We start from the raw sequence: 27,376 nt of genomic DNA, 5'->3' as shown, positions 1-27,376 counted from the left end.
ATCAGCAATATTGCCACAGTTACACCTTATTAACAGAAGGGAAAAAAATTGCTTCAAGCTATTTCATTACCCACTGATGGTGGCGAGGACTCCTACGGGACTGTTTTAGCTTTCTGACGCTTCTGTTTATTAGCATTTAATGCTATCGAAGCTTTGAAATCACCATGGAGACCAGAGCTTCATGAACGGGTCCCCACAGCAGTAACCCAGGGTGTAATGATTGGTAAAAGGTCTTTATGAACTACAGTGCACACTCCTCTTTCTCTGTCTTTGAGAGCTGATTGAGGAGCTGCATTAAGGTAAAGGTCTCTGAGTGGAGCAGCTATTTACAGAGTCTCTAGGCATCACAGCAGGGCGCCCTGCCTCCAACAGGGGCCACGGAATTGTACCGACATTGGCAGAATTGAAAACTTCGGGGCATTATGAATGATGCCCACAGGGGCTCTGGGGCTGGTCAGACTGGGTGGGCCCTGATTTGGAGTAATGTGGAAGGGGCTAGTCGGACCAGGTGGGGCCCTGATTTGGAGTGATGTGGAAGGGGCTCTGGGGCTGGTCGGAACGGGTGGGGCCCTGATTTGGAGTGATGTGGAAGGGGCTCTGGGGCTGGTCGGAACGGGTGGGGCCCTGATTTGGAGTGATGTGGAAGGGGCTCTGGGGCTGGTCGGACCGGGTGGGGCCCTGATTTGGAGTGATGTGGAAGGGGCTGTGGGGCTGGTCGGACCGGGTGGGGCCCTGATTTGGAGTGATGTGGAAAGGGCTGTGGGGCTGGTCGGACCGGGTGGGGCCCTGATTTGGAGTGATGTGGATTGTCCCGATTCCCGGAGAACGAACGGTGCCATTACCGGTACGTCAGTCAGCTAGGTGAAGAGTAAAGCCAAAACATGCAACACTGTCTGCTTACTCGACAGGAGGACACAGCCTGCATAAAAGGGATTCAATCAGGTGATGGAGGGATGGAGGATGGAAAAAAAAGCTGACTCAATGCAGCCGTTTCCCCCATTGGACAGAGTGGGAGGGGGGTGAGAAGGTGAGGGATGACTGCTGCTCTGGGGAGTTTTACTGATGGGCCGAGCAGGGTGATCGGGGGACGGAGGTGTGGAGGTGACGGGGAATTAAATGTCAGACTCGCTTTAGACTTTCAGTGAGACAGGAACGGGTGGGTCTCACTACACTGGGCAAGGATGGCTACAGAGCTAGTCCTGATTCTAAATGTTGCAGATAGAAATAGAATGACTCGAGCCGACACGATTCATTCCCTATTCCATCTGACAGAAAAGCATGTGTTCCACACAATGATTTTCTATCTGAACATGATTTTCTATCTGAACGATACAGCCTGCGTCCAATTGCCTTCGATAGCGCATGGCCACACCTGAGGTGACATATGCTGGAATGGTCATAACATGTTCATAACGTGGTCATAGCGTGGTCATAGCGTGGCCATAGCATGATCATAGCATCTGAACAACCTGACCTTCGTCTCCATGCAGAGAAGCGTTTTTCTTTCACGTTGTATTATTCATACTGTTACTCCCCAACTAGGTTAACTTCTCCCGAATGGTTAGTGATTTACTTGTACAAATTCAAAAACTCAGCATTTTTAATCTGACAAATAATGCTACCATGCTGAGCAAATCATTGAAGTAAGAGAGAATTAAATCTGGGCCGTTCTACGCATGACTAGCAGCATCTAAACATCTATGGTGAGCTACAAATGTGAACTGATAATAACCTTTGCATATACAGACAGAATGGAACACCGTGATTTGTAAATATATAGTTTAAATCCTACAGACCCAAATATCCTGGGACATCGGTAGACTCCTTGGCACACAGATAGAGGATGTACAGGGATTGAAATACTTGTATTAAAGCCCAAACACTCTCCTGTATTCTTTGGCCAAATTCATTAGGCTGAACATGACCTTAATCTGAGATCATTGCATCGTGGCGTGGTTATATCACAACTCAACATCATAGGCCAGTGAGTGGACAGGAACAGGACACAACCCCTTCCATCTACCTAGGACCCCTCTGGGGAACAACAACGTGAGTCACAGGCATGATCTGAGAGAGCAATTGGCTCATGTGACCCCTGCTGAGCATTAATACGGTCTGGACATGTGTGTGTACTGCTATAAGGAGCTGAAACATGGACCACCAAAAATCCTTACGCCGCCAAAGATCCTTACGCCGCCAAAGATCCTTACGCCGCCAAAGATCCTTACGCCGCCAAAGATCCTTATGAAAAAACCTGAGGATCAGTTGAGATGACAGGTGCACCAACACCAGCAAGCTGGAGGAGGCCAACATAAACAGCATCCCCACTACTATAATACATCACCAACTCTAATGGACAGACCATGCCATCCGGATGCCCAACTCACGCCTCCCGAAACAGATTATGTAATCCCAGTTAAATGACTGTTCTGATTTAGAATATGTGGACAACTACAAATACCTAGGTGTCTGGTTAGACTGTAAACTCTCCCTCCAGACTCACATTAAGCATCTCCAATCCAAAATTAAATCTAGAATCGGCTTCCTATTTCGCAACAAAGCATCCTTCACTCATGCTGCCAAACATACCCTCGTAAAACTGACTATCCTACCGATCCTCGACTTTGGCGATGTCATTTACAAAATAGCCCCCAACACTCCACTCAGCAAATTGGATGCAGTCTATCACAGTGCCATCCGTTTTGTCACAGAAGCCCCACCACTGCGATCTGTATGCTCTCGTTGGCTGGCCCTCGCTTCATACTCGTCACCAAACCCACTGGCTCCAGGTCATCTATAAGTCTTTGCTAGGTAAAGCCCCACCTTATCTCAGCTCACTGGTCACCATAGCAGCACCCACCTGTAGCACGGGCTCCAGCAAGTATTTTTCACTGGTCACCCCCAAAGCCAATTCCTCTTTTAGCCGCCTTTCCTTCCAGTTCTCTGCTGCCATTGACTGGAACGAATTGCAAAAATCACTGAAGCTGGAGACTCATATCATACACATATCATACACTGCACTAAACAGACAATTTGGGGGAGACTGCACTAAACAGACAACTTGGGGGACACTGGAGTAAACAGACACAACTGGAGAGAAAACATTGAAGAGGGAGCTGCCTATACTAAATGAATGCCCACTGTACCCCAGAGGACAAGGGACAGCTACGCAAGGAGAGACTGAACACCAGAAAGGCCTAACCACCACCACTCACCCCTGCCCACACTGCACCAATATACTGTATGTGGCTCGACCCGGATCGACCTCTACAGCCATCTGAAGACCCACAAATAGAAGATCTGATGGAGGACAATCATACTGGACTTGAGTGATCGCCGATGATGGTGTGTGGGTCTATCTGTGTGTCCCTCTTCCTCTCCAAGAGGTTAGACTCACACAGCAATGAGACCATATAGGGATGTTCTCTAAAGAACAGACTGCCATCACTCTAATGAACAGGCTGAGAGTTGAGGTCATTTCAAAAGCTACTGTGAATGACCAAAGGACACGGCTCACTTCTTGGTACATGTCCTTCAGGAGTGGCAGATGCATTGAACTTTAAGTCCTACTCTACCACGAACACACACACACCGTAACCCTACCCACCAAAACTCTAACCAAAGGTGTAAAACCTCTACAAACAGAATTGATCATAAACCTACCCACCCTAAACCTACCCCTAACCACCTTAAATCTACCCCTAACCACCTTAAATCTACCCCTAACCACCTTAAACCTACCCCTAACCACCCTAAACCTACCCCTAACCACCTTAAACCTACCCCTAACAACCTTAACCACCCTAAGCACCTTAATCCTACCCCTAACAACCCTACCCCTAACCACCCTAATCACCTTAACCCTACCCCTAATCACCTTAACCCTACCCTTAACCACCCTACCCCTAACCACCCTAACCCTAACCACCCTACCCCTAAGCACCTTAACCCTAATCACCTTAACCCGAACCCTACCCCTAACCACCCTAACCCTAATCACCTTAACCACCCTAATCACCTTAACCCTAATCACCTTAACCCGAACCCTACCCCTAACCACCCTAACCCTAATCACCTTAACCCGAACCCTACCCCTAACCACCCTAACCCTACCACTAACCACCCTACCCCTAACCACCCCCTAACCACCCTAACCCTAATCACCTTAACCCGAACCCTACCCCTTACCACCCTAACCCTACCACCAACCACCCTAACCCTAATCACCTTAACCCGAACCCTACCCCTAACCACCCTAACCCTAATCACCTTAACCCGAACCCTACCCCTAACCACCCTAACCCTAACCACCTTAACCCGACGCACCCTAACCACCTTAACCCTATCCCTAACCACCTTGACCCTACTCCCAGGGGAAGGAAAAATATATATTTAGGGTGTTCCATTGAGAAAGGCACTTGGCGCCAACTGTTTTATGATACACTGTTGATGGGAATGTATGCCATTTAGTGACCACATATTACAGGGGACTACCCTTTATTCTTGTTGGAATTTTTTGAGCTTTCTGGGACCACTTCATCTATTTTTACAATGTATTAAAATAGTACCTTGGTTTTAACTAGAGGTTCATAAAATTAGTGGGGTAATTGTCTATGTGCCCGTGCACCCTGTACTCTTTGTGGGTAACAGTTTTTGTCCCCTTACCTAACCTTCACCTTCACCCTAACCCTTCACCCTAACCTTCACCCTAACCTTCACCCTAACACCAAAACCATCAACCTAACCCTTAAGCTTAAAATAGCATTTGAACAAATTCAGGACATGAAAAAAGTCCTGACTTTTCAAAAAAGTTATTGTTTTCCAACATTGTCAGGTCATTGAGGTGAATTGTTAGGACATTGGGGTCCTGATATAAAGTGGAGAGGGGGACTGCTGAGGGATTATTTAAGATACTTTGAATCTTTGAAGAGGTGGGGTTTCAAATGTTTTCTGAAGATGGGCAGGGACTCTGCTGACCTAGCTTCAGGGGGAAGATGGGCAGGGACTCTGCTGTCCTAGCTTCAGGGGGCAGATGGGCAGGGACTCTGCTGTCCTAGCTTCAGGGGGAAGATGGGCAGGGACTCTGCTGTCCTAGCTTCAGGGGGAAGATGGGCAGGGACTCTGCTGTCCTAGCTTCAGGGGGAAGATGGGCAGGGACTCTGCTGTCCTAGCTTCAGGGGGAAGATGGGCAGGGACTCTGCTGTCCTAGCTTCAGGAGGAAGATGGGCAGGGACTCTGCTGTCCTAGCTTCAGGGGGAAGATGGGCAGGGACTCTGCTGTCCTAGCTTCAGGGGGAAGCTGGTTCCACCATTGGGGTGCCAGGACAGAGAAGAGCTTGGAGTCAGTAGGAGTCATTGCATCATGGCGTTGTTATATCACAGGCAGCATGACATCATAGGCCAATGAGTGGACAGGAACTGGACACGCCCCCCTGAGGGGCCCCAGACAGATGGAGGGGGTTAGCAGGGTGAGTAATTGGCCTGAGTAGGGGTACACACCATCTGGCCCATACCAGGCCTCTGTGTGTGTGTGTGGCCCCAACGCGTACCTTACTAACCACCAAAGGACGGTCAACAGCAGGATAGTAGCCTCTCTAAACTTGGAGATGGACAGTGTCCCAAATGGCACCCTATTCCCTACATAGTGCCCTACTTTTGACCAGGGCCCATAGGACTAAGATCAGACCTAGTGTTCTATATGTAGTGAATCGGGTGCCATTTGGAAGACATGGACTGAGTGACTGGGCTGCCCATACTGAAGGGAACAGGATACTAAAACAGAAGTAAAAGGAGAGGTGTTTGTCCTGCAAGGCCATATGTCTGTCTCCCTGAATCCCAAACGTTCTATACCCCTGTGAGTAGTCTTCCCCATGGAGGTGGAGGTAGCCTTTCATGGAAGTAAGTTTCTCTCCGTTTCAACAACAAACTAGCAAGGTCGCAAAATACTCACTTGGCAGACAGACACCAATCAATTCACCACGTCATACTGTTCCCCAGGGGTTAAGCATGCTCTGGGATAGTCAGATGCCACCCCCCAGCTCCTATCTATCCTCAGCTGTGACTGGGTAGTCTGGGCCCTGGAGGTCAAAGTTCGCTGTAATCACAGAGACTTGTGTTTCATTGACAGGCGGGACATGAAGGCTTGAGAACATTGACGCTCTTCTGACCATATAACTGATTAGAGCTCAGACTACAGACAGACCAGACACTAACTACACAGATGTGACCATCGAGGGAGAGGTGACAGACAGGGAGAGAGAGAGAGACAGAGAGAGAAATAGAGAGAGAGAAAGGGAGAGCACGTCAGAGCAGATAACATTGTTTGTAATATAAATTATGTATGAGGTCTGTGTGAGAGAGAGGGTGAGACAGAGACTGAGAGCGAGAGCGAGAGAGAAAGGGAGAGAAAGGGAGAGATAGAGAGTGTGAGTGACCAGTGGGCAGAGAGCCTTCCTGACATCTGTCTGAGCCCAGTGAGATGAATGTGATGGGGCAGGAGGGAGGATGGAAGGAGAGAGGGGAAGGACAAACAACAGGACGAACACAGAGAGGGGAGTCACCTTGGAGCGAGAGAACCAGCATGATGAAAACACACGGAAAGATGTCATCCTCACTAATTACCACGCCAGCAGGCCTGGACATCCACCTGCGACAAAGGGAGTGTGTGTGTAGGGGAGAGCGAGGAGTGTGTCTATGTGCATCAGTGTGTGTGTTTGTGAGACGCAGCGTCAGCAACACCTTTCAGGGCCAGTCAATGTCAGGGCCAGTCAGTGTCCTGTCCAGACTGGCAAGAGGATGCCAAGACACTGGCTTGGTCAGGGAGTCTTGGTTCCCTTCCAGCCAATGGGTCAGTAAGGCAGCTGAGTGTGAGGTCTCTCCCATGCTGGACAAATCTCTTCACATCAGACCTCGCCTAACTGTAGGGCCATACAGGTCAGGACACGTGGGCTGCGGCCCAAATCGCACCCTATTCCCTATATATAGCACTACGTTTGACCAGGGACCGTAGGGCTCAGGGTGAAAAGTAGTGCACTATTAAGGTAAAATAAGTGTTTTCGTTCAACACAGCTGGCTGTTTTTAATGTGAGAACTCCAGTGAGTAAGATTTCTGTTGGATTTATTGGATTATGGCAATTACATTTGAAACTTTAAACATCGGGGCTTAAATATTTTAACATCTGTGGTCAAGAAAGGCAGAGTTGCAAAGAAAAACCCATCTCTCGGACTGGCCAATAAAAAGGAAAGGTTAAGATGGGCAAAATAACACATATACTGGACAGAGGAACTCTGCCTAGAAGGCTAGCATCACGGATTCGCCTCTTCACTGTTGATGCTAAGACTGGTGTTTTGCGGGTACTATTTAATCAAGCTGCCAGTTGAAGACTTGTGATTGTGTCTGTTTCTCAAACTAGACACTCTAAAGTTCTTGTCCTCTTGCTCAGTTGTGCACCGGGGCCTCCGACTCCTCTTTCTATTCTGGTTAGAGCCAGTTTGCGCTGTTCTGTGAAGGGAGTAGTACACAGTGTTGTACGAGATCTTCAGTTTCTTGGCAATTTCTCGCATTGAATAGCCTTCATTTCTCAGAACAAGAATAGACTGATGAGTTTCAGAAGAAAGTTCTTTGTTTCTAGCCACAACAGTTTTCAGCTGTGCTAACATAATTGCAAAATGGTTTCCTAACGATCAATTAGCCTTTTAAAATTATAAACGTGGATTAGCTAACACAACATGCCATTGGAACACAGGAGTGATGGTTGCTGATAATGAGCCTCTGTACGCCTATGTAGATATTCCATAAAAAATCTGCCGTTTCCAGCTACAATAGTCATTTACAACATTAACAATGTCTACACTGTATTTCTGATCAATTTGATGTTATTTTAATGGCCAACAAATTTGCTTTTCTTTCAAAAACAAGGACATTTCTAAGTGGCCCCAAACTTTTGAACGGTAGTGTACATATAATTACTCCACACCTGACAGCTCTGCCGGAATACAGACGTGAAAATACATCTAATTACTCCACACCTGACAGCTCTGCTGGAATACAGACGTGAAAATACATCTAATTACTCCACAACTGACAGCTCTGCTGGAATACAGACGTAAAAATACATCTAATTACTCCACACCTGACAGCTCTGCTGGAATACAGATGTGAAAATATATCTAATTACTCCACACCTGACAGCTCTGCTGGAATACAGACGTGAAAATACATCTAATTACTCCACACCTGACAGCTCTGCTGGAATACAGACGTGAAAATACATCTAATTACTCCACACCTGACAGCTCTGCTGGAATACAGACGTGAAAATACATCTAATTACTCCACACCTGACAGCTCTGCTGGAATACAGACGTGAAAATACATCTAATTACTCCACACCTGACAGCTCTGCTGGAATACAGACGTGAAAATACATCTAATTACTCCACACCTGACAGCTCTGCTGGAATACAGACGTGAAAATACATCTAATTACTCTTACATGAAGGAACACACACATCCATTCTAAATCACACAGCCCTGTCCAATACAGAGAGAAGAAGTAGCCAAAGAAAGGTAATTATTCTTATTCTGTAAATAAACCCACATGCATTCCTTATGCTCTCCCAAATACAGAGGCACAGAGAAATAGAATTATGCTTATGCAAATAAACACACATCTCTTACATTATACTTCCTAGAGCTGCCGCCGGACATAACAAACAAACTCGGATTCTTCTTCAGTCACACACACACACAAAGCAAACAATCGTCTGTTTTCCTGCTCCGAAAAACTCTGCACAAAAACAGACGTCGGAGCAATCTCATCATTACAATGCATCTAATCTATATCAAGCCTTTTGTCCGCGTGTTTGGTTAACCGAGCGGAGGAGTGGGCACACAGTAGGAGATGAATCTGAGAACAAGCCTTTCCTGTCTTATTTGATTTTGTACTTGATTTCACTGCATTAGCAGTCGGTAGGAACAACCCATGCTTGTGTATGTGCTCGCTGTTTTCTCAAATGGCTGCTTGTTTTCAGCACAGGGAAGAGCTATCTATACTTATTCTAGATGGGCTCCGTCTCAAAAGTGTAAAGTGGAGTTCTTTACCCGTCGCCTTCCATTCATTATCCATCTCCAGGAGTTTTCCTCACTGCGTGACCTTACCAGGAATATCATGGCGCTATAGTTGTGGGCTATAACTAAGACCCAGTGTTTTCCATAGCCATTTAACATAGTAAGGAAAAACTCTGGTCCTACTCATAGGTGCCACTCAAACGTAAAATGTATGCACGCATGACTAAGTGGCTTTGGATAAAATCATCTGCTAAATGGCATATATTATAGAGTGGATGGGATTAGATCGTATTTCTTCACCTGTCAAGTCACTTTAGATCAGAGTGGAAAACGTAGTCACTGTAAATCTTCAGAAAATGTTGATCGTCCGCCATTTTACTCCTTCCACCCCTTTAGTCCCATCCTCTTCACACATGATCTAGAAGAAGATGTAGAGGCTTAAACCACAGGATTTAGCCAGTCAATTCAAATAGGATTGTTTCTTTAAGCTAATGGTTCTCTGAAGTTCTAGCTTCAGCAGGCACCTCAGACATGTCATCACAGAAGGACGTGTTACTGCTAATGAGTTTGGAGGACTTTGAGACCCTGCGGAGTTCACATTCACACAAACACACAGCAGAGAGGAGCCTCGGAGGGAACAACAACAACCTCCTACAGGTAACAGCTGATGACATCACGGATTTGGATAGCAGCATCCCTGCCTAGAGACAGGTATGGAAAAGGACATGGTAAGTCTGAGACCTGCCCAGTGAGTGAATGAATGAGTGAATGAATGAGTGAATGAATGAGTGAGCCTGTTCTGGGGAAACATGCTGGGCTGGAGATGATAAATCTTTTAAGCTCTGCAGTGGGCTGTTGGAGAGGAAGGGGGGTGGGGTGTCAGATGGGAGGGGACTCAGGACAACTGGACGGGGACATGATTAATGCGCAGAGCCAAGCAGCACAGTGACACACACACAGCCAGCCAGGCAGATCGCACAAACAAGCCCCCTCCATCCCTCTCCACTCCCAGCCCTCTCATCCCACTTCTGCATAAAAAGATATAAATACAAACCAGGGAAATGTCAAAACAGTAGCTATTTATGGATGCGGCTATGGCGGTTATTGAACCTTGGGTCGAACTGAAAAGTTCAAGTTGAATGCAGAGTGCCACCGCAGCTGCCTGCCGCCCGTACGCTCGCCTACATTCCCGGGGAAACAGAAAACGTTTTTTTCAATCTGATCTGTTGACCTGTGTATGTTCCACATTGCCCTGCGTCTCTTCAGACTGAATCTCTGATCCAGTAATCTGATCTGTTGACCTGTGTATGTTCCACAGTGCCCTGCGTCTCTTCAGACTGAATCTCTGATCCAGTAATCTGATCTGTTGACCTGTGTATGTTCCACATTGCCCTGCGTCTCTTCATAGTGAATCTCTGATCCAGTAATCTGATCTGTTGACCTGTGTATGTTCCACATTGCCCTGCGTCTCTTCATAGTGAATCTCTGATCCAGTAATCTGATCTGTTGACCTGTGTATGTTCCACAGTGCCCTGCGTCTCTTCAGAGTGAATCTCTGATCCAGTAATCTGATCTGTTGACCTGTGTATGTTCCACATTGCCCTGCGTCTCTTCAGACTGAATCTCTGATCCAGTAATCTGATCTGTTGACCTGTGTATGTTCCACATTGCCCTGCGTCTTTCAGACTGAATCTCTGATCCAGTAATCTGACCTGTTGACCTGTGTATGTTCCACATTGCCCTGCGTCTTTCAGACTGAATCTCTGATCCAGTAGTCTGACCTGTTGACCTGTGTATGTTCCACAGTGCCCTGCGTCTTTCAGACTGAATCTCTGATCCAGTAATCTGATCTGTTGTTGTGTAAGAGGGAGAAATTTAAGACACAGCACCCATTTAAAGGCTAGTAGGCTACAATGACCGCAAGGTATACACCATGGGGTGTCTCAAATGAGACCCTATTCCCTATAGTGCACTTGACGAGTGCCCTATGGATCCTGGTCAAAAGTAGTGCACTATATAAGAGATAGGGTGCCTTTGGGGAGATGTTGCTCTATAAAACAGTGGGACGCGATAGTGGAGGGATAGAGGAGGGATAGAGGGGATAGGGGAGGGATAGAGGGGATAGGGGAGGGATAGTGGAGGGATAGAGGAGGGATAGAGGGGATAGGGGAGGGATAGTGGAGGGATAGAGGAGGGATTGAGGGGATAGGGGAGGGATAGAGGAGGGATTGAGGGGATAGGGGAGGGATAGTGGAGGGATAGAGGAGGGATAGTGGAGGGATAGAGGGGATAGTGGAGGGATAGAGGGGATAGTGGAGGGATAGTGGAGGAATAGTGGAGGGATAGTAAAGGGATAGTGGAAGGATAGTGGAGGAATAGTGGAGATATAGAGGGGATAGTGGAGGGATAGTAGGGATAGTGGAGGGATAGAGGAGGGATAGAGGGGATAGAGGGGATAGTGGAGGGATAGAGAAAATAGACTAGAAAGGCCAAAAGATGCCCCAAGCATTCCCAGAATCCTGTTGTGTGTGATTTGTCTGGGTAGATGGGGAATTAAGAAGTCCAAGGCCCACCAGAGGTTTCTTGGCATTTCAAAGCGGCAAACTAAAGTAAATGATCCAAGAAAAAAATTGTCACGGTTGGTGCCGAGATTAATTCCTTATCGTCTTTCTATTTTTATCCATCAAATGGTTGTGTGTGAAGAGAAAGAGCTTTGAACACTTCTTTCTCCTCCACCCTAACACCGGGGGTTTCGGTTTTTTCATTTTTTATATTTTTTAAAAAGGCAAACCATTACTATTTAATGAAGAACTATGCCACTGCTTCCATTTCCGAGTTCATTTAATGAAGCTTTGGTGTCTGAGTGGAGGGTTGCGTCAGTTTCTCTGCCCTCACACTTTTAAATCATTTAAAGGGCTGCAGGGCACGGCTCAGAATGGATTTATCTAACGACCTTTACCTATCCTGCCCTCCTTTCTTTCCTATAATAACTTTGATTTGTGAACGTTAAAACTACATTTATCCATTTCCCCCAAACTTCCATATGCTGGGATGCTCTGTTGAGTTATACAGACTGCAAGTCCAAGTGTCATAATGACTTTTTAAAGTGCTACGCTTCTCTTTGTTGGTTTGCATTAAGACATAGAATTTAGCATCATGTCTTGATTCTATGTTGTCATCTTGTCACTAATAAAATGCTTTATTGTATATGCCTGGGGGGACAGACAGTGAGAGAGGGGGGCAGGGGGACAGACAGTGAGGGGGGGGAAGGTGGACAGACAGTGAGAGAAGGGGGCAAGGGGACAGACAGTGTGTGTGTGTGTGTGTGTGTGTGTGTGTGTGGGGGGGGGAGGGGCAGTTGGGCAAACAGTGATGGGGGGGCAGATGGGAAAACAGTGATGGGGGTGGGGGGGCGGACAAACCGGCCTGTCAGACACAGACCATTGGAGCCCATCTCCAGACAGAAGGAGAGAGAGAGTAGGGTCACGCCTAGGGGCTCTGGGGTCACTGCCTAACCCCTCAACCCACAGCTAACTGAATTACATTTAGGGATTGGATAAAGCTCCTCATTGAAGATGAATGGCAGTTTTCAACTGATACGATTGAAAATCTATTAATCAATTGAAAATTGCCATTGATCTCCTGAAATGACTGATTTGAAATGGAATTGACTCCCAACCCTGCGGCATAGTGCATACCGTGTCTGACCCTTCCATGGTCATCAATATTAATGGTGGCTCTATTCCCTATAAGCAGTGTTTCCCCAACTCCAGTCCTCCAGTTCCCCTTAACAGCACACATTGTTGTAGCCCTGGACAAAAACACCTGATTCATCTCATGAAGGGCTTGAAGATTAGTTGAATCAGGTGTGCTTGCCTGGGGCCACAACAAAAATATGTAGTGTGGGGGTACTGGACGACCGGAGTTGGGAACATCTGCTCCAGAGCATGATGGGTACTGGAGTTCGAGTGCTATCACAGACTAGCCAGAACCATGCATAAGAGTCACGGTCAAAGCTGACATGAATACCAAAAGGAAATCAGAGATAGGATATAGGCTTCAGGGTTTGAATTTTAATTGCAAAGGGTTTGGATACCAATGCAGACTCAGAAAGAAAAAGTATTTCCTAACCATATGTGTTAATCAGTTCTTCAATGCATCACAGTTCCTTACAAAAAGTGGTATATTTTTCTTAAAGCAGTATAGGCATCACTTATAAATCTAGCTTTAACTTATTTAGGTAGGCTACATTTACAACCTTCCCAACCCACTAAAATGAAGTTAGCAGGTAGGGCTCTTATTCAGCCCTATATGATGCAATAAGGAGAGTGCCCAGCTCTTCTCCCCCCTGGGCAGTGCCAGTCCCAGAGAGAGACAGTCTATTAGGAGGTGGAATAGGGCGCACTTGAAATAGGGCGCACTTGAAGCCTACTTACTTCATCACTAATTGATGAACTCCAGCACAATTACAAAGTATAATGGGTCCTTTTATCTTCACTGCAGGAGACAGAGTTGACGGTAAAAATGCTCTGGAGGGTATTTCTCTGTCTGAATGGCTGGGCTTAATGTGAAAACAGACAGAGATGATGCTTTTAACCCTCGTACATCAAAGTGCCCTCCACATCGCATTCCTCCACTAACACTTAAAAGTCACTGGTGAGAGCTGCTCTCGATGAGTCTCAACCTGTAGTATTGAGAGCTATTGGAGCTAAAATTGGGAGCACTAAGCACTAACTAATCAGATTTGGAAATCATGAGGCAGAATGTGACCACAGAGAAAACCTCCTGGTACTATGCTACTTTTATGTTTCTTTCTTTGGCGTTTTGTTGATTGTTTGTATTCAGAGGGCAACAGAATGTGGCTAACCAATAGAAAAAGCATATTCTGTGCATCACCTAGTTTGAATTCTTACATTTGTGCACAGATATTGTTGGGTACTCCGCACCAGAGGAGGTTGGTGTGAGGAGCTATAGGAGGACGGGCTTGTTGTAATGGCTGGAATGAAATTCATGGAACGGTATCAAACACATGGAAATCTAGTTTGACTCTGTTCCATTAATTCCATTCCAGCCATTACAATGAGCCCATCCTCCTATAGCTTCTTTCACCAGCCTCCACTGCTCAGCACCCATAGCATCTACAGAACACCATTGTCAGTAAATCAGGGTTGTATTCATTAGTGCACACTCTAGCAAAACATTTTGCACTGTGGCTACAAAAACAATAGTCTGTTACTGGACAATTTCAAGTAGTTTCGGTCCGTTTTCTTCCTAGTGAATATGACCCTACAAGCACAATATGATCTAATAGGAACAATGAGGTGAGGATAGTAAGTAAAGACTTACGCAGCTCTCCCACTTTGAGGGTCTCACACAGCATCTTGGTCAGCTCGATGCTGCTGCGGCCGAACGGACACTCGTGCTTGTCCTCACGACTGCTGTTCTCTAGAACAATCTGGAACAGGGACAGAAAGTCACTCAATCCATCAACGTTTTTGCAAATACGTTTGTCATAAAAGTGTTTAACAGTCACCAGGTGCAGACGGACAGTCACAGAGACAGACACAAATAGACGTCTCCACCAGGGCTGGTAACGAACTCAAACCATATGACCCTTGACCCATTAATCCAGTTAAACACACACTTTGAGGTCAAAGTTGACCAAGATGATTAATTTGGACAGAGGCGGAGCAGGACAGGGAAAGCAGACACAGCAGAAGGTCACCAGTGGGACAGAAAACTGGGACACAGTTTTTTGTTGTTGATTATCCCATCTCTATGGTAGCATCGTTATTCATCCAGAGATTATATTGTAGTTATTATTAAGTACAGCACATTATATTGAATGTTATCTACCACGAATGTCAAGTCTGAAAGACATTTGAATCTCAAAGTGACATTGACTTTATTAGATCAAGATGTCTTTCCTTCTACGTAACCATTAGCATTACGGAAGCCTCTACTATCCATCTGAACCTTGTTTGAGCCTTAACTGGTGCACTTGTACACAGCGTGTTTAATTCAGAAATCAATTCTCCATGTCCAAAAATCCACTCCAATTATAACGTTGCCGCTGCGACAAGTCCACACTGGAAAACATTAGCATCCTTATCATCGCCGTGGTGACAGTTTAATTTGGGGAATTGCTGGCCGTGTTTTGTCACGGCAGCAGGCAGGGGAGAGGGATGGGCCGGCCTGTGTATTAGGTTTTATATTAGGAGGACGTAGCCATATGCTATAGTATTGGGCTGACTGAATTCCAAGGCTACATATTGGCATGGTGTTTCATCAGACAGACTGTTTGGTCAGAGCCCAGTGAATCTATGGAGTGAGGGACGGGCCAGGGAGTGAGAGGTGTGTGTGTGTGTGTGTGTGAAATGGAGAGAGTTTAGGTCGGCAGAAGGCAGCAGGCACTCCAGAGGAATACTAGACACAAAGTAATGGACTCTAAGGAAATCAAAAGGAATGTGTGTGTGTGTGTGTGTGTGTGTGTGTGTGTGTATGTTAGAGCTACTAACCCTGATGTAGGCATCCTGGTGGTGTCTGGCGAAGTACAGCATGTTATCCAGAGCCAGCATCCCAGGAGGAATCTGAGTGAAGTCCATAGCAGGGTTCACATGGTTCTAATTAGATGAGAGAGAGAGATAGAGAGACAGAGAGAGAGAGGTAGAGAGGAGAGAGGGGTAGAGAGGAGAGAGGGGTAGAGAGGAGAGAGAGAGGTAGAGAGGAGAGAGAGAGGTAGAGAGGAGAGAGAGAAGTAGAGAGGAGAGAGAGAAGTAGAGAGGAGAGAGAGAAGTAGAGAGGAGAGAGAGAAGTAGAGAGGAGAGAGAGGTAGAGAGGAGAGAGAGGTAGAGAGAGGTAGAGAGGAGAGAGAGGTAGAGAGGAGAGAGAGGTAGAGAGGAGAGAGAGGTAGAGAGGAGAGAGAGGTAGAGAGGAGAGAGAGGTAGAGAGGAGAGAGGAGTAGAGAGGAGAGAGAGGTAGAGAGGAGAGAGAGGTAGAGAGGAGAGAGAGGTAGAGAGAGGTAGAGAGAGGTAGAGAGGTAGAGAGGAGAGAGGTGAGAGGTAGAGAGGAGAGAGAGAGGTAGAGAGGAGAGAGAAGTAGAGAGAGAGAGGTAGAGAGGAGAGAGGGGTAGAGAGGAGAGAGGGGTGAGAGGAGAGAGAGAGGTAGAGAGGAGAGAGAGGAGTAGAGAGGAGAGAGAGGAGTAGAGAGGAGAGAGAGAAGTAGAGAGGAGAGAGAGGTAGAGAGGAGAGAGAGGTAGAGAGAGGTAGAGAGGAGAGAGAGGTAGAGAGGAGAGAGAGGTAGAGAGGAGAGAGAGGTAGAGAGGAGAGAGAGGTAGAGAGGAGAGAGAGGTAGAGAGGAGAGAGAGGTAGAGAGAGGTAGAGAGAGGTAGAGAGGTAGAGAGGAGAGAGGAGTGAGAGGTAGAGAGGAGAGAGAGAGGTAGAGAGGAGAGAGAAGTAGAGAGAGAGAGGTAGAGAGGAGAGAGGGGTAGAGAGGAGAGGGGTAGAGAGGAGAGAGAGAGGTAGAGAGGAGAGAGAGGAGTAGAGAGGAGAGAGAGGAGTAGAGAGGAGAGAGAGAAGTAGAGAGGAGAGAGAGAAGTAGAGAGGAGAGAGAGAAGTAGAGAGGAGAGAGAGAAGTAGAGAGGAGAGAGAGAAGTAGAGAGGAGAGAGAGGTAGAGAGGAGAGAGAGGTAGAGAGAGGTAGAGAGGAGAGAGAGGTAGAGAGGAGAGAGAGGTAGAGAGGAGAGAGAGGTAGAGAGGAGAGAGGAGTAGAGAGGAGAGAGGAGTAGAGAGGAGAGAGAGGTAGAGAGGAGAGAGAGGTAGAGAGGAGAGAGGAGTGAGAGGTAGAGAGGAGAGAGAGAGGTAGAGAGGAGAGAGAAGTAGAGAGAGAGAGGTAGAGAGGAGAGAGAAGTAGAGAGGAGAGAGAGATGAGTCATCAGACAAACAAGACTAGGACAAGTCTGAATAAGACACAAGGTTGATTGGGAGACTAATTCGATCTCCATTCTCCATCAGCACGCTAACTTGTCTGAGTGAATGGAGGAGATGACAAGGAGAGAGAGAGAGAGAGAGAGCAACATGGAGGAGTCCCAGAGATCCAGCTGTGTAACTGTTCCTGACAGACCAAAGGAAGAACCACAACTAACAATTCCCTCACCAAGTCCAAATAAGCACGTTCTTTCTAAGATCCCTCTCTACCTGGGAGAATCTCACAGACTACTGCCCTCGAGATACAGCACTAGATCAACTGCATCTAGCCACCTTCACACTGTGCTGTGCTTCATCACACTGTGTGTTTGTGATTGCAAGTGTGTACGAGCCTGTAAAGTCAGAGGGATATTTTCAGGGTCTTCCACACCACTGGAGAGATGAAGTCAGGCCTTATCTTAGGGCAGCACACAGCAGCGTAGCAGAGTGACTTGGGTCTTAGCGAGCTGCCAAGCCCCTAACAGTTCAGGGACTTAGAGAGGAAATGATGGGCTTAGTTCCCCCTCACCATGGATACGACAGCGATATGCCACAGCTCATAAACTTGAGAGAGAGAGAGAGTTTTCTCTCTCTCTCTCTCTCTCTCTCTCTCTCTCTCATGGAGGCCACATTACCTCCTTCCAGACACCGAGAGGCAGCACAGAGCAACATGTCATCTTCTAAACCAATTAACAACAGTACTCAGGGAGAGGGACTTGTTTTCTTTCTCCATCTCCACCCTGCGGTAGCGTGTGTGTGTGTGTGTGTGTGTGTGCAATTTAGCATAGCTGCATTCTGCTGTAGTCCTCTGTATGTGTGTGTACTGTCTGTAAGGCTGTAAAACCAGAGGGTTAGAGTGTGTCTATCACGCCACACATACACAGGGCTGGATTCAGCTGCCATGCCATCCCCTTATCTGACAGTGTCCCAGTCCTCTCCCTACTAGTTAAAAAAATAAAAAATAAATAAAAAGAGCTCCACTACTGAAGAACATGTCTTGCCTATGGGTCTGCTATACCGACACCAAAAGGAATCTAGTAAGTCCAATAGCGGATGTTTGGGGAAACAGAGGCTCAAACATTTTTCTTGTGATTTATAATGAAGCCCAGATGTTTGTGTGTGTGTGACTTACAATGAAGCCCAGCTTCTTGTAGTCGCGGGTGTACATGGACTTCCTTTTCTCGATGCTGCCACTGTTGTTCGGCTCACACTCCACGTCGAACGCAATTCTGCGCAGCTCAAAGATGATGTCTCTTTGGGCCTAAACAGACATAAGAGGAAAAAACATTCAGATTTAAATACACAGTAAAAACAACAAAAGGTAACAAAACATAAGCATTATTCTAAAGTAAGTAGTTTGTTTGTTAGAGAACTTTCACTGCTATTTCTCAGGTAGAGCGAGAGAGCGAGGGGGGTTGGAATCACTGGTAATTAGTAACCAGGTCATAGCACTATCTCTGCTGCATCCCTAGTTATAAATGATGTGGTTAACTGTATGGATAAAAGGCAACGTTGTGCTGCCCGCTTCATTGACCTGTCAAAGGCTTTCCATACTGTTGATCACTCACTGCTAATTCAGAGGCTTTCCATACTGTTGATCACTCACTGCTAATTCAGAGGCTTTCCTCAATTGGCCTAGACCAGGCTGCATGTAACTGGTTTAAAATGACTTGACAGATAGAACTCAATGTGTATCTACTGATGGTGTTAAATCAGGTTTCCTGGATATTACGAAAGGTGTCCCACATGGGTTGATTCTGCGTCCTGTACTTCTTACTGTTTACATTAACAATATCGACCTGTCCATAAAAAATTGTAACCTGTACTTGTATGCCGATGATACTGTTGTATATGCTATTTCTTCCACGGTTGACCAGGCTCTATGTGAGCTACAGTCAGCCTTTATTGTATTACATACATTTTTTATTGACCTACAATTAGTACTAAATGCAGGTAAAACTAAATATATGTTCTCTAGAGCGCATAAAAAATGTCTGATGATTTAAGCATATGTACTTTGGATGGTGTCCATATTGATAGTGTCCCTGCTTACAAATATCTGGGCATCTGGATAGATGAAAAGTTGTCTTTTAAAAAGCACATTGATGTGTTAGTTAAGAAGCTGAGAATAAAAATGGGCTTCTTCTATAGAAGTAGGTCCTGCCTCTCGCTAAATAGTAGAAAGCAGATTATTCAGTCAACGTTCCTATCGGTCTTAGATTATGGTGACATCATCTATATGAACACAGCTTCCACTTCATTAAAGCCGTTAGATGCAGTTTATCATAGCACACTGCACTTTATTATGGGTGATAATTTTAGTATTCATCACTGCATTCTCTACCAGAAAGTTGGTTGGTCCTCTTTGATGTCACGTAGGTTGACACATTGCTGTTTTCATTTATAAAGCCCTTTTACAAATAGACCCACTGTACCTAACATCATTACTAAACCTTAGACATACGAGTTACCACACCCGGCCTCAGGGATAGCTAACTCTGGAAATTCCTTTGGTCTCCATTGAGTTAGGTACATGTAGTGTTCGTGATCTTGCACCTCATTTGTGGATTGATCTTCAAAATGTTCTTAAATTTGATTGAGGACCTTATTACTGATTAATGTTTTAGTTTATGTTTTCTTTCTGCTTGCATTTTGTATTTATATTTCGATGTGTGTATTTTCTGTAATTTATGTTATTCAGTGCTCATCTGTAAAAATACTAAGGCCTATGGCGTTTATAATGTGATCAACAATTCGAGGGACATTGAGTTGAGAGGCCTACTGTACTGGACCTGGTCCTGAGGGTCCATCTTGGTCATCATGCGGTCCTCTAGGAGGTTAAAGGTCAGGACCTGCAGCACATACAGCTGGTGGGCCATTTCATCATTGATCGGCTTAGGGCTCCGGATCACATTCTAGAGGAGAGAGGGAGAAAAAGAGAGAGAGAAGAGACAAATAATAAAAAATTAAAAAATTAACAGGGATATAGAAAGTAAAGAGAGAGAGAAAGAGGGGGAGAGGAAAGAGAGGAAGGCAGAGAGAGAGGAAGGCAGAGAGAGAGAAAGAGAGAAAGGCAGGAGAGAGAGAGAGAAAGGCAGAGAGAAGAGAGAGAGAGGAGCGAAAGGCAGAGAGAGAGCGAGCGAAAGGCAGAGAGAGAGCGAGCGAAAGGCAGAGAGAGAGCGAGCGAAAGGCAGAGAGAGAGCGAGCGAAATGCAGAGAGAGAGCGAGCGAAAGGCAGAGAGAGAGAGAGAGCGAGCGCGAGCAAAAGGCAGAGAGAGAAAGAGAGCAAAAGGCAGAGAGAAGAGAATGGCAGAGAGAGAGAGAAAGGCAGACACATTTGTAAGACGTTTGCGAGTGTGACATTTCTCTGTGATATGATATCACATTGGAGCTGTGCGATAAACAGGAAGCGGGGGAACAAGAGAGAAAGATTAAAACCAGTGATGCAGAGGAGAGGTACAGATGGAGGGCATATGACTAGACACACTTACACTCAGTATGATGGAACGCAGCTGCTTCTGGGCTAGAATATGGGCCATCTCCTACACACAAACACACACAGAAAGAGAGAGAGACAGAGAGAGAGGCAGAGAGAATGGAGCAAGAGAGGAAGAGAGAGGAGAGAGAAAGAAAAGAAGAGAGAGGAGGAGGGAGGGGGAGAAAGTAAGTCAGGTATATTATAATATACATATCTTTTACACAGAAAACTATTTTTTCTTTCAGGAAGCTCTATATCAAAATAAAAGTGGATTATGGACAGAAAATATAAATGTTCTTGGTGGAGACACTATAAACTTCCGGAGAGACCAAAAAGTGTCTCTCAGTCTCAGTTTGATGAGTTAGACCTCCCAGCCAGTGGTGGTTGATAAGGCAGGACCATTTTAATGACACACTTCATCTACTGGAGGCTAGAAAAGGTCGCTAATCAAAGCACACTTACTGTCAGAGGACAATCAAGGATGTTCACACTGCTCTCATCAAACTACCATTACGAGTGCAGTGAGGAAAGAAGAGTCAGACAGAGAGAGAAGAAGGGGGTGAGTCGAGACAGAAAAGAGGAAGAGAAGTGAAAAGGCATATTTTTGTTAGTGGTGCAGATCATTATGACAGCTATGCTGTGTAGCAGTTATCTTCCTCCCCCCGATCCTAAAACACACAGCCAAAACCTTTGGTTCCCATTAGATTGTGGAATATTGTGTGTCACCCTTCTAGTGAAATGATGCTCCAGCACATGCTGACCTTCTTCTATACAGCTTACAACACAGAAATGTAATGCAGTAATGCAGGGATCAACTTGATTCAGCTGCGGGACAATTCTTTCTTAAGCGGATGGTAAGGGGTCCGGAACATAATTACATATCATTTGTAGACTGCAGAAGAAGCCCAAACATATATAATGTTTGACTTAAACATAATTATTTCAAACCTGGCTTACATTTGTATAAGATCACGTTTATCTCTCTACTATTTGTGGGAATACTTTGGAACAGATTTCCAAAATTCAACTCACTTGTCGCTGATTTGCTGGTGTTTTTACAGTCTTATGTCCAAAAATGTAAATATCTATCTATCAAATGTTTTTTGCTCAGAAAACTTGCGGGGCCAAATAAAAACAAAATGACCCGCGGGCCGCCAGCTGGGGAACCCTGCAGTAATGAGTCTAAAAAGGTATGCTGGTAAAAGGTATACCACTTTTATTTGTGCTTTAGTGTAGAATAGATTGCAAATGTTACACAAAAAAAACATCAAATGAGCATGTGAAGAACAAAAGTGAGCATTAACAATGTGAAGATTCTTTTTCATCTTCCACCTAATGTGCTGCAAAGGAAGGGAGTGTGTATCGTGCATCGTTAACACTGTTTCACTCCATTCTGATGACAGCTAGGCCTTGTCTGATTGGTTAAAGCCCAGTGTGTAATAGGCTAGCCCACGGAGAAGAACGGTGGGTGACGTCATCGGAGCTGAGAGAGGGTGTGCATCCCAAATGGCATCCTATTCCCTTTATAGTGCACTACTTTTGACAAGGGCCCATCTTTATCTCTACTGAGCAGAGGTAGAGGGGAACGATGATCGCCCAATAAAGGAGATGTATTACTGCACTGTTTAAGGCAAGGATGAAAGGGACACACAGGGATACGTATACCCCCCCCACCCCCAATCTGTCAATGTGCCCTTGAGCAAGGCACTCAACCATAATTTGTCCAGGGTCGCCGTTGATAATGGCTGTCCCTGGCCGTGACCCCACTCTACGAGGGTATCTCAGGAAGGGATATGCACACCCTTGTCTGAAATGTAAGGCATTTTTTAAACTTGTTGTACCAGTCCCATCCATCGGAGTCAGCAGAAGGGGGATTGGACTGAACCCTTTCGCTCTCTGATGCATATGAATCAGTCCTCCTCAAGATCCAGAATGCATTTATCCTTCCTGCCACGCAGTAAACAATGTTCCCCACAATAAGAGACAAAGGTGTGTGTGTGTATGTAACTGTGTATGAGTGTGTGTGGTGTGTGCGTGTGCACACGTATGTATGTATGAGCACTCATGTGTATGAGTGTATATAACTGTGTATGAGCGTGTGTGTGTGTATGAGTATATAGGACTGTGGATGAGTGTGTGTGTGTGTGTGTGTGCGTGCGTGAGCACACAGGTGTATGTATGTGCGTTCATGTGTGTGTGAGGCTGTGCGTGCGTGTCTATGAGGTTGTGTAACCTACCTGTCTCTTGTCCTCTGGGGCCTTGAGGAACAAGGCGTTAATCACAGCGATGGTGTAGGTCTGAATGTCCTGATCAGTCCTGTCATTAGATGGATAACAACAGAGGACCATGAAAAATGTCATAGTAGTGGTAGTGTCTACAGTAGTAATGTAGTGACTGGTTATAGTTATAGTAGTGGTAGTGTCTACAGTAGTAATGGTAGTGACTGGTTATAGTAGTGGTAGTGTCTACAGTAGTAATGGTAGTGACTGGTTATAGTAGTGGTAGTGTCTACAGTAGTAATGGTAGTGACTGGTTATAGTTATAGTAGTGGTAGTGTCTACAGTAGTAATGGTAGTGACTGGTTATAGTTATAGTAGTGGTAGTGTCCATATGTGACTGGTATAGTAGTGGTAGTGTCTACAGTAGTAATGTAGTGACTGGTTATAGTTATAGTAGTGGTAGTGTCTACAGTAGTAATGTAGTGACTGGTTATAGTTATAGTAGTGGTAGTGTCTACAGTAGTAATGTAGTGACTGGTTATAGTTATAGTAGTGGTAGTGTCTACAGTAGTAATGTAGTGACTGGTTATAGTTATAGTAGTGGTAGTGTCTCCAGTAGTAATGGTAGTGACTGGTTATAGTTATAGTAGTGGTAGTGTCTCCAGTAGTAATGGTAGTGACTGGTTATAGTTATAGTAGTGGTAGTGTCTCCAGTAGTAATGGTAGTGACTGGTTATAGTAGTGGTAGTGTCTCCAGTAGTAATGTAGTGACTGGTTATAGTTATAGTAGTGGTAGTGTCTACAGTAGTAATGTAGTGACTGGTTATAGTTATAGTAGTGGTAGTGTCTACAGTAGTAATGGTAGTGACTGGTTATAGTAGTGGTAGTGTCTACAGTAGTAATGTAGTGACTGGTTATAGTTATAGTAGTGTCTACAGTAGTAATGGTAGTGACTGGTTATAGTTATAGTAGTGGTAGTGTCTACAGTAGTAATGTAGTGACTGGTTATAGTTATAGTAGTGGTAGTGTCTACAGTAGTAATGTAGTGACTGGTTATAGTTATAGTAGTGGTAGTGTCTACAGTAGTAATGGTAGTGACTGGTTATAGTTATAGTAGTGGTAGTGTCTACAGTAGTAATGTAGTGACTGGTTATAGTTATAGTAGTGGTAGTGTCTACAGTAGTAATGTAGTGACTGGTTATAGTTATAGTAGTGGTAGTGTCTACAGTAGTAATGGTAGTGACTGGTTATAGTTATAGTAGTGGTAGTGTCTACAGTAGTAATGTAGTGACTGGTTATAGTTATAGTAGTGGTAGTGTCTACAGTAGTAATGCAGTGACTGGTTATAGTTATAGTAGTGGTAGTGTCTACAGTAGTAATGGTAGTGACTGGTTATAGTTATAGTAGTGGTAGTGTCTACAGTAGTAATGTAGTGACTGGTTATAGTTATAGTAGTGGTAGTGTCTACAGTAGTAATGTAGTGACTGGTTATAGTTATAGTAGTGGTAGTGTCTACAGTAGTAATGGTAGTGACTGGTTATAGTTATAGTAGAGGTAGTGTCTACAGTAGTAATGGTAGTAACTGGTTATAGTAGTGGTAGTGTCTACAGTAGTAATGGTAGTGACTGGTTATAGTTATAGTAGTGGTAGTGTCTACAGTAGTAATGTAGTGACTGGTTATAGTTATAGTAGTGGTAGTGTCTACAGTAGTAATGTAGTGACTGGTTATAGTTATAGTAGTGGTAGTGTCTACAGTAGTAATGGTAGTAACTGGTTATAGTAGTGGTAGTGTCTACAGTAGTAATGGTAGTGACTGGTTATAGTTATAGTAGTGGTAGTGTCTACAGTAGTAATGTAGTGACTGGTTATAGTTATAGTAGTGGTAGTGTCTACAGTAGTAATGTAGTGACTGGTTATAGTTATAGTAGTGGTAGTGTCTACAGTAGTAATGTAGTGACTGGTTATAGTTATAGTAGAGGTAGTGTCTACAGTAGTAATGGTAGTGACTGGTTATAGTTATAGTAGAGGTAGTGTCTACAGTAGTAATGGTAGTGACTGGTTATAGTTATAGTAGAGGTAGTGTCTACAGTAGTAATGGTAGTAACTGGTTATAGTAGTGGTAGTGGGCAGTAGTTGTGTGGATGTGGCCAGTAGTTGTGTGGATGTGGTCAGTAGTTGTGGTCAGTAGTTGTGTAGATGTGGTCAGTAGTTGTGGTCAGTAGTTGTGTGGATGTGGTCAGTAGTTGTGGTCAGTAGTTGTGTGGATGTGGTCAGTAGTTGTGGTCAGTAGTTGTGTGGATGTGGTCAGTAGTTGTGTGGATGTGGTCAGTAGTTGTGGTCAGTAGTTGTGTGGATGTGGTCAGTAGTTGTGGTCAGTAGTTGTGTGGATGTGGTCAGTAGTTGTGGTTAGTAGTTGTGGTCAGTAGTTGTGTGGATGTGGTCAGTAGTTGTGTGGATGTGGTCAGTAGTTGTGGTCAGTAGTTGTGTGGATGTGGTCAGTAGTTGTGTGGATGTGGTCAGTAGTTGTGGTCCGTAGTTGTGTGGATGTGGTCAGTAGTTGTGGTCAGTAGTTGTGTGGATGTGGTCAGTAGTTGTGTGGATGTGGTCAGTAGTTGTGGTTAGTAGTTGTGGTCAGTAGTTGTGTGTATGTGGTCAGTAGTTGTGTGGATGTGGTCAGTAGTTGTGGTCAGTAGTTGTGTGGATGTGGTCAGTAGTTGTGGTTAGTAGTTGTGGTCAGTAGTTGTGTGGATGTGGTCAGTAGTTGTGTGGCTACTCAGCCATGTCGGTACTAATCACACTGGGCTGGACCTATTATACGCTACACGTACAGGGATATAGCATGCATCCCAAATGGCACCCTATGGGTCCTGGTCCAAGTACTATAAAAGGGAAACAGGTTTCATTTGGGACACATACACTTGATCTATCTGCCATGTTTCTCAATGTATTACTTTCCTGTTCTTTCTGTTACAGTACTTCCCAATCATGGACACTAGAGAGTGTAAGTTCATTAGATCAATAGAGATATATCAAGCGTCTTAGAGTAGGTGTGGATCCCTTTGGCCTTTTCGATCATAAGGAAAAAGGTTATATGGACAGGTACCTAATACTATTTCAGCACTCCTACTCTGAGACACTTGATACATATGGCCCCAAATCTATTTTGTCAAATCTTCCTATAGGTTAAAGAGTGTTTCACGGTAATCTGCAATTAGGGATAATTTATATCTCAGGCATATAATAATATAGCTGAGTGCAGTTGACCATGCGGCTCTCGCTCACCCCTGCAGATGGGGTATAAGCTGTCCGATGGTGATCTCTTGCGCCACCTTCTGGTAGAGGTCCTGACTGTTGAGCACCATGGACTCCAGAATGGCCAGGGACCGCTGCAGCACAGCCGTGTCCATGGCTGACTTGTTCACATAACCTGCAATCTGCAATAGAGAAGTGTTAGTAACTGACTAGAAGATACATAAAAATAAAAAGAGTCACATGGGGATTGTTATTCAGAGACTACATGGGCTCTATTTCAGAGGTATTTAAAAAGAAGTTTACAAACACTTTAATATCATATAATTCCTGTGTGTGGTACTACAAATATGTTATTAACATGCTTAATACAGTTATAAACTGTTTGAGAGCAGGCACCTTTCTAATTCATATTTTTCAGTTTGTTTATACACATGATCCGCAATTCAAAATGACCTTCTTTCTCATTTAGCAAATCGTTTTTACACATGATCTATAATACAACTTGATATTGGTTTGTTGGGGTACCTTCTTGATGAAGGCGACAGAAGAGCACACACACACAGCCCCGCCCACCACACAGCCCCGCCCACCACACACACTTAATGAGCAGGCACCTTCTTGATGAAAGCGACAGAGAAGGTATCCCAGGAGACGATGCCGTGGTCCATGAGCTCCACAAACGCTGTCAGCGTGAACGACAACAAGTCGCCAAAACTGAAACACAACAACAACAGCCAATAGAAACGTCTCTGCCACTGGTGCTGCCACGCGTATAGCTAAGCAGCCAAAAGCCTTGGTCTCAGGGAGAGCGGAGGAGAGGACAGGGTGAAGCCACAGCCAGGTATGCTGAGGGCACAGAAAGGTGAGGACGACGACTGCGGCTCCCGATGGGTCAGACAGATGATTCAGTCCTCCATGAACAACAGGAGGCGTCAAAGAGCCAGCAGGAGCCAGACAGCGCAGGGGAGCAGAGCAACATAGCTGGAGAGCATTCATTCATTAATCATTCCCATGCAGTTACTAGTAGATACTTATTAGTAGAGACTAGAGTTGACATCAAATGAGGACCAAGCAACATTATTTTCTGGAAGATTTTTATCCAATGGTCTGAAAGCAAAGTGTTTCAATTTGTTATGTTGAATCACCAACAGAAGTTTACAGGAAAAACAGTCTACATAAACCTCATAGAAAAATACAAATGACAGGAAATAAATGAAGATTAGATAAATTAATTGCTGTTTTTGACATTTTCAGAAATTCTTAACTGTGTGATTAGTCATGACAAAAACCTGAAATACTGTATAAATCAAAATGGTGAAGCACACCTCTAGATATCATGTGGGAAATATTGTAAAATATTGCCCCCTGCAGTCAGATTTTAATAGTGCTTCATAT

General features: G+C 45.0%; 1 protein-coding gene across 7 annotated transcripts in view; it reads right to left on the bottom strand.

The window, feature by feature from the left end:
• The window catches only part of LOC106570440 (engulfment and cell motility protein 1), a 199,535-nt gene that overhangs the window by 62,479 nt on the left and 109,680 nt on the right, over positions 1-27,376 (bottom strand). For 3 of the 7 annotated variants that reach the window (XM_045694888.1, XM_045694887.1, XM_045694889.1), the window contains 9 exons: positions 26,596-26,695; positions 26,012-26,163; positions 22,748-22,826; positions 20,973-21,014; positions 20,524-20,574; positions 19,825-19,947; positions 18,165-18,293; positions 15,588-15,692; positions 14,416-14,524 (listed from right to left, as the gene is read on the bottom strand). In XM_045694888.1, the coding sequence (XP_045550844.1) occupies positions 14,416-14,524; positions 15,588-15,692; positions 18,165-18,293; positions 19,825-19,947; positions 20,524-20,574; positions 20,973-21,014; positions 22,748-22,826; positions 26,012-26,163; positions 26,596-26,695 (890 nt within the window). Of the gene's footprint in view, positions 1-14,415; positions 14,525-15,587; positions 15,693-18,164; positions 18,294-19,824; positions 19,948-20,523; positions 20,575-20,972; positions 21,015-22,747; positions 22,827-26,011; positions 26,164-26,506; positions 26,531-26,595; positions 26,696-27,376 lie in introns of those variants that run through there. The other 4 variants (XM_045694890.1, XM_045694891.1, XM_045694892.1 and 1 more) reach the window with 3 other exon arrangements.

The sequence above is a fragment of the Salmo salar genome, chromosome ssa14 (genome assembly GCF_905237065.1).
Source record: "Salmo salar chromosome ssa14, Ssal_v3.1, whole genome shotgun sequence".
Taxonomy (NCBI): Eukaryota; Metazoa; Chordata; class Actinopteri; order Salmoniformes; family Salmonidae; genus Salmo; species Salmo salar.
The sequence above is the reverse complement of the archived record's forward strand: the minus strand, read 5'-3'. Positions and strand labels throughout refer to the sequence as shown.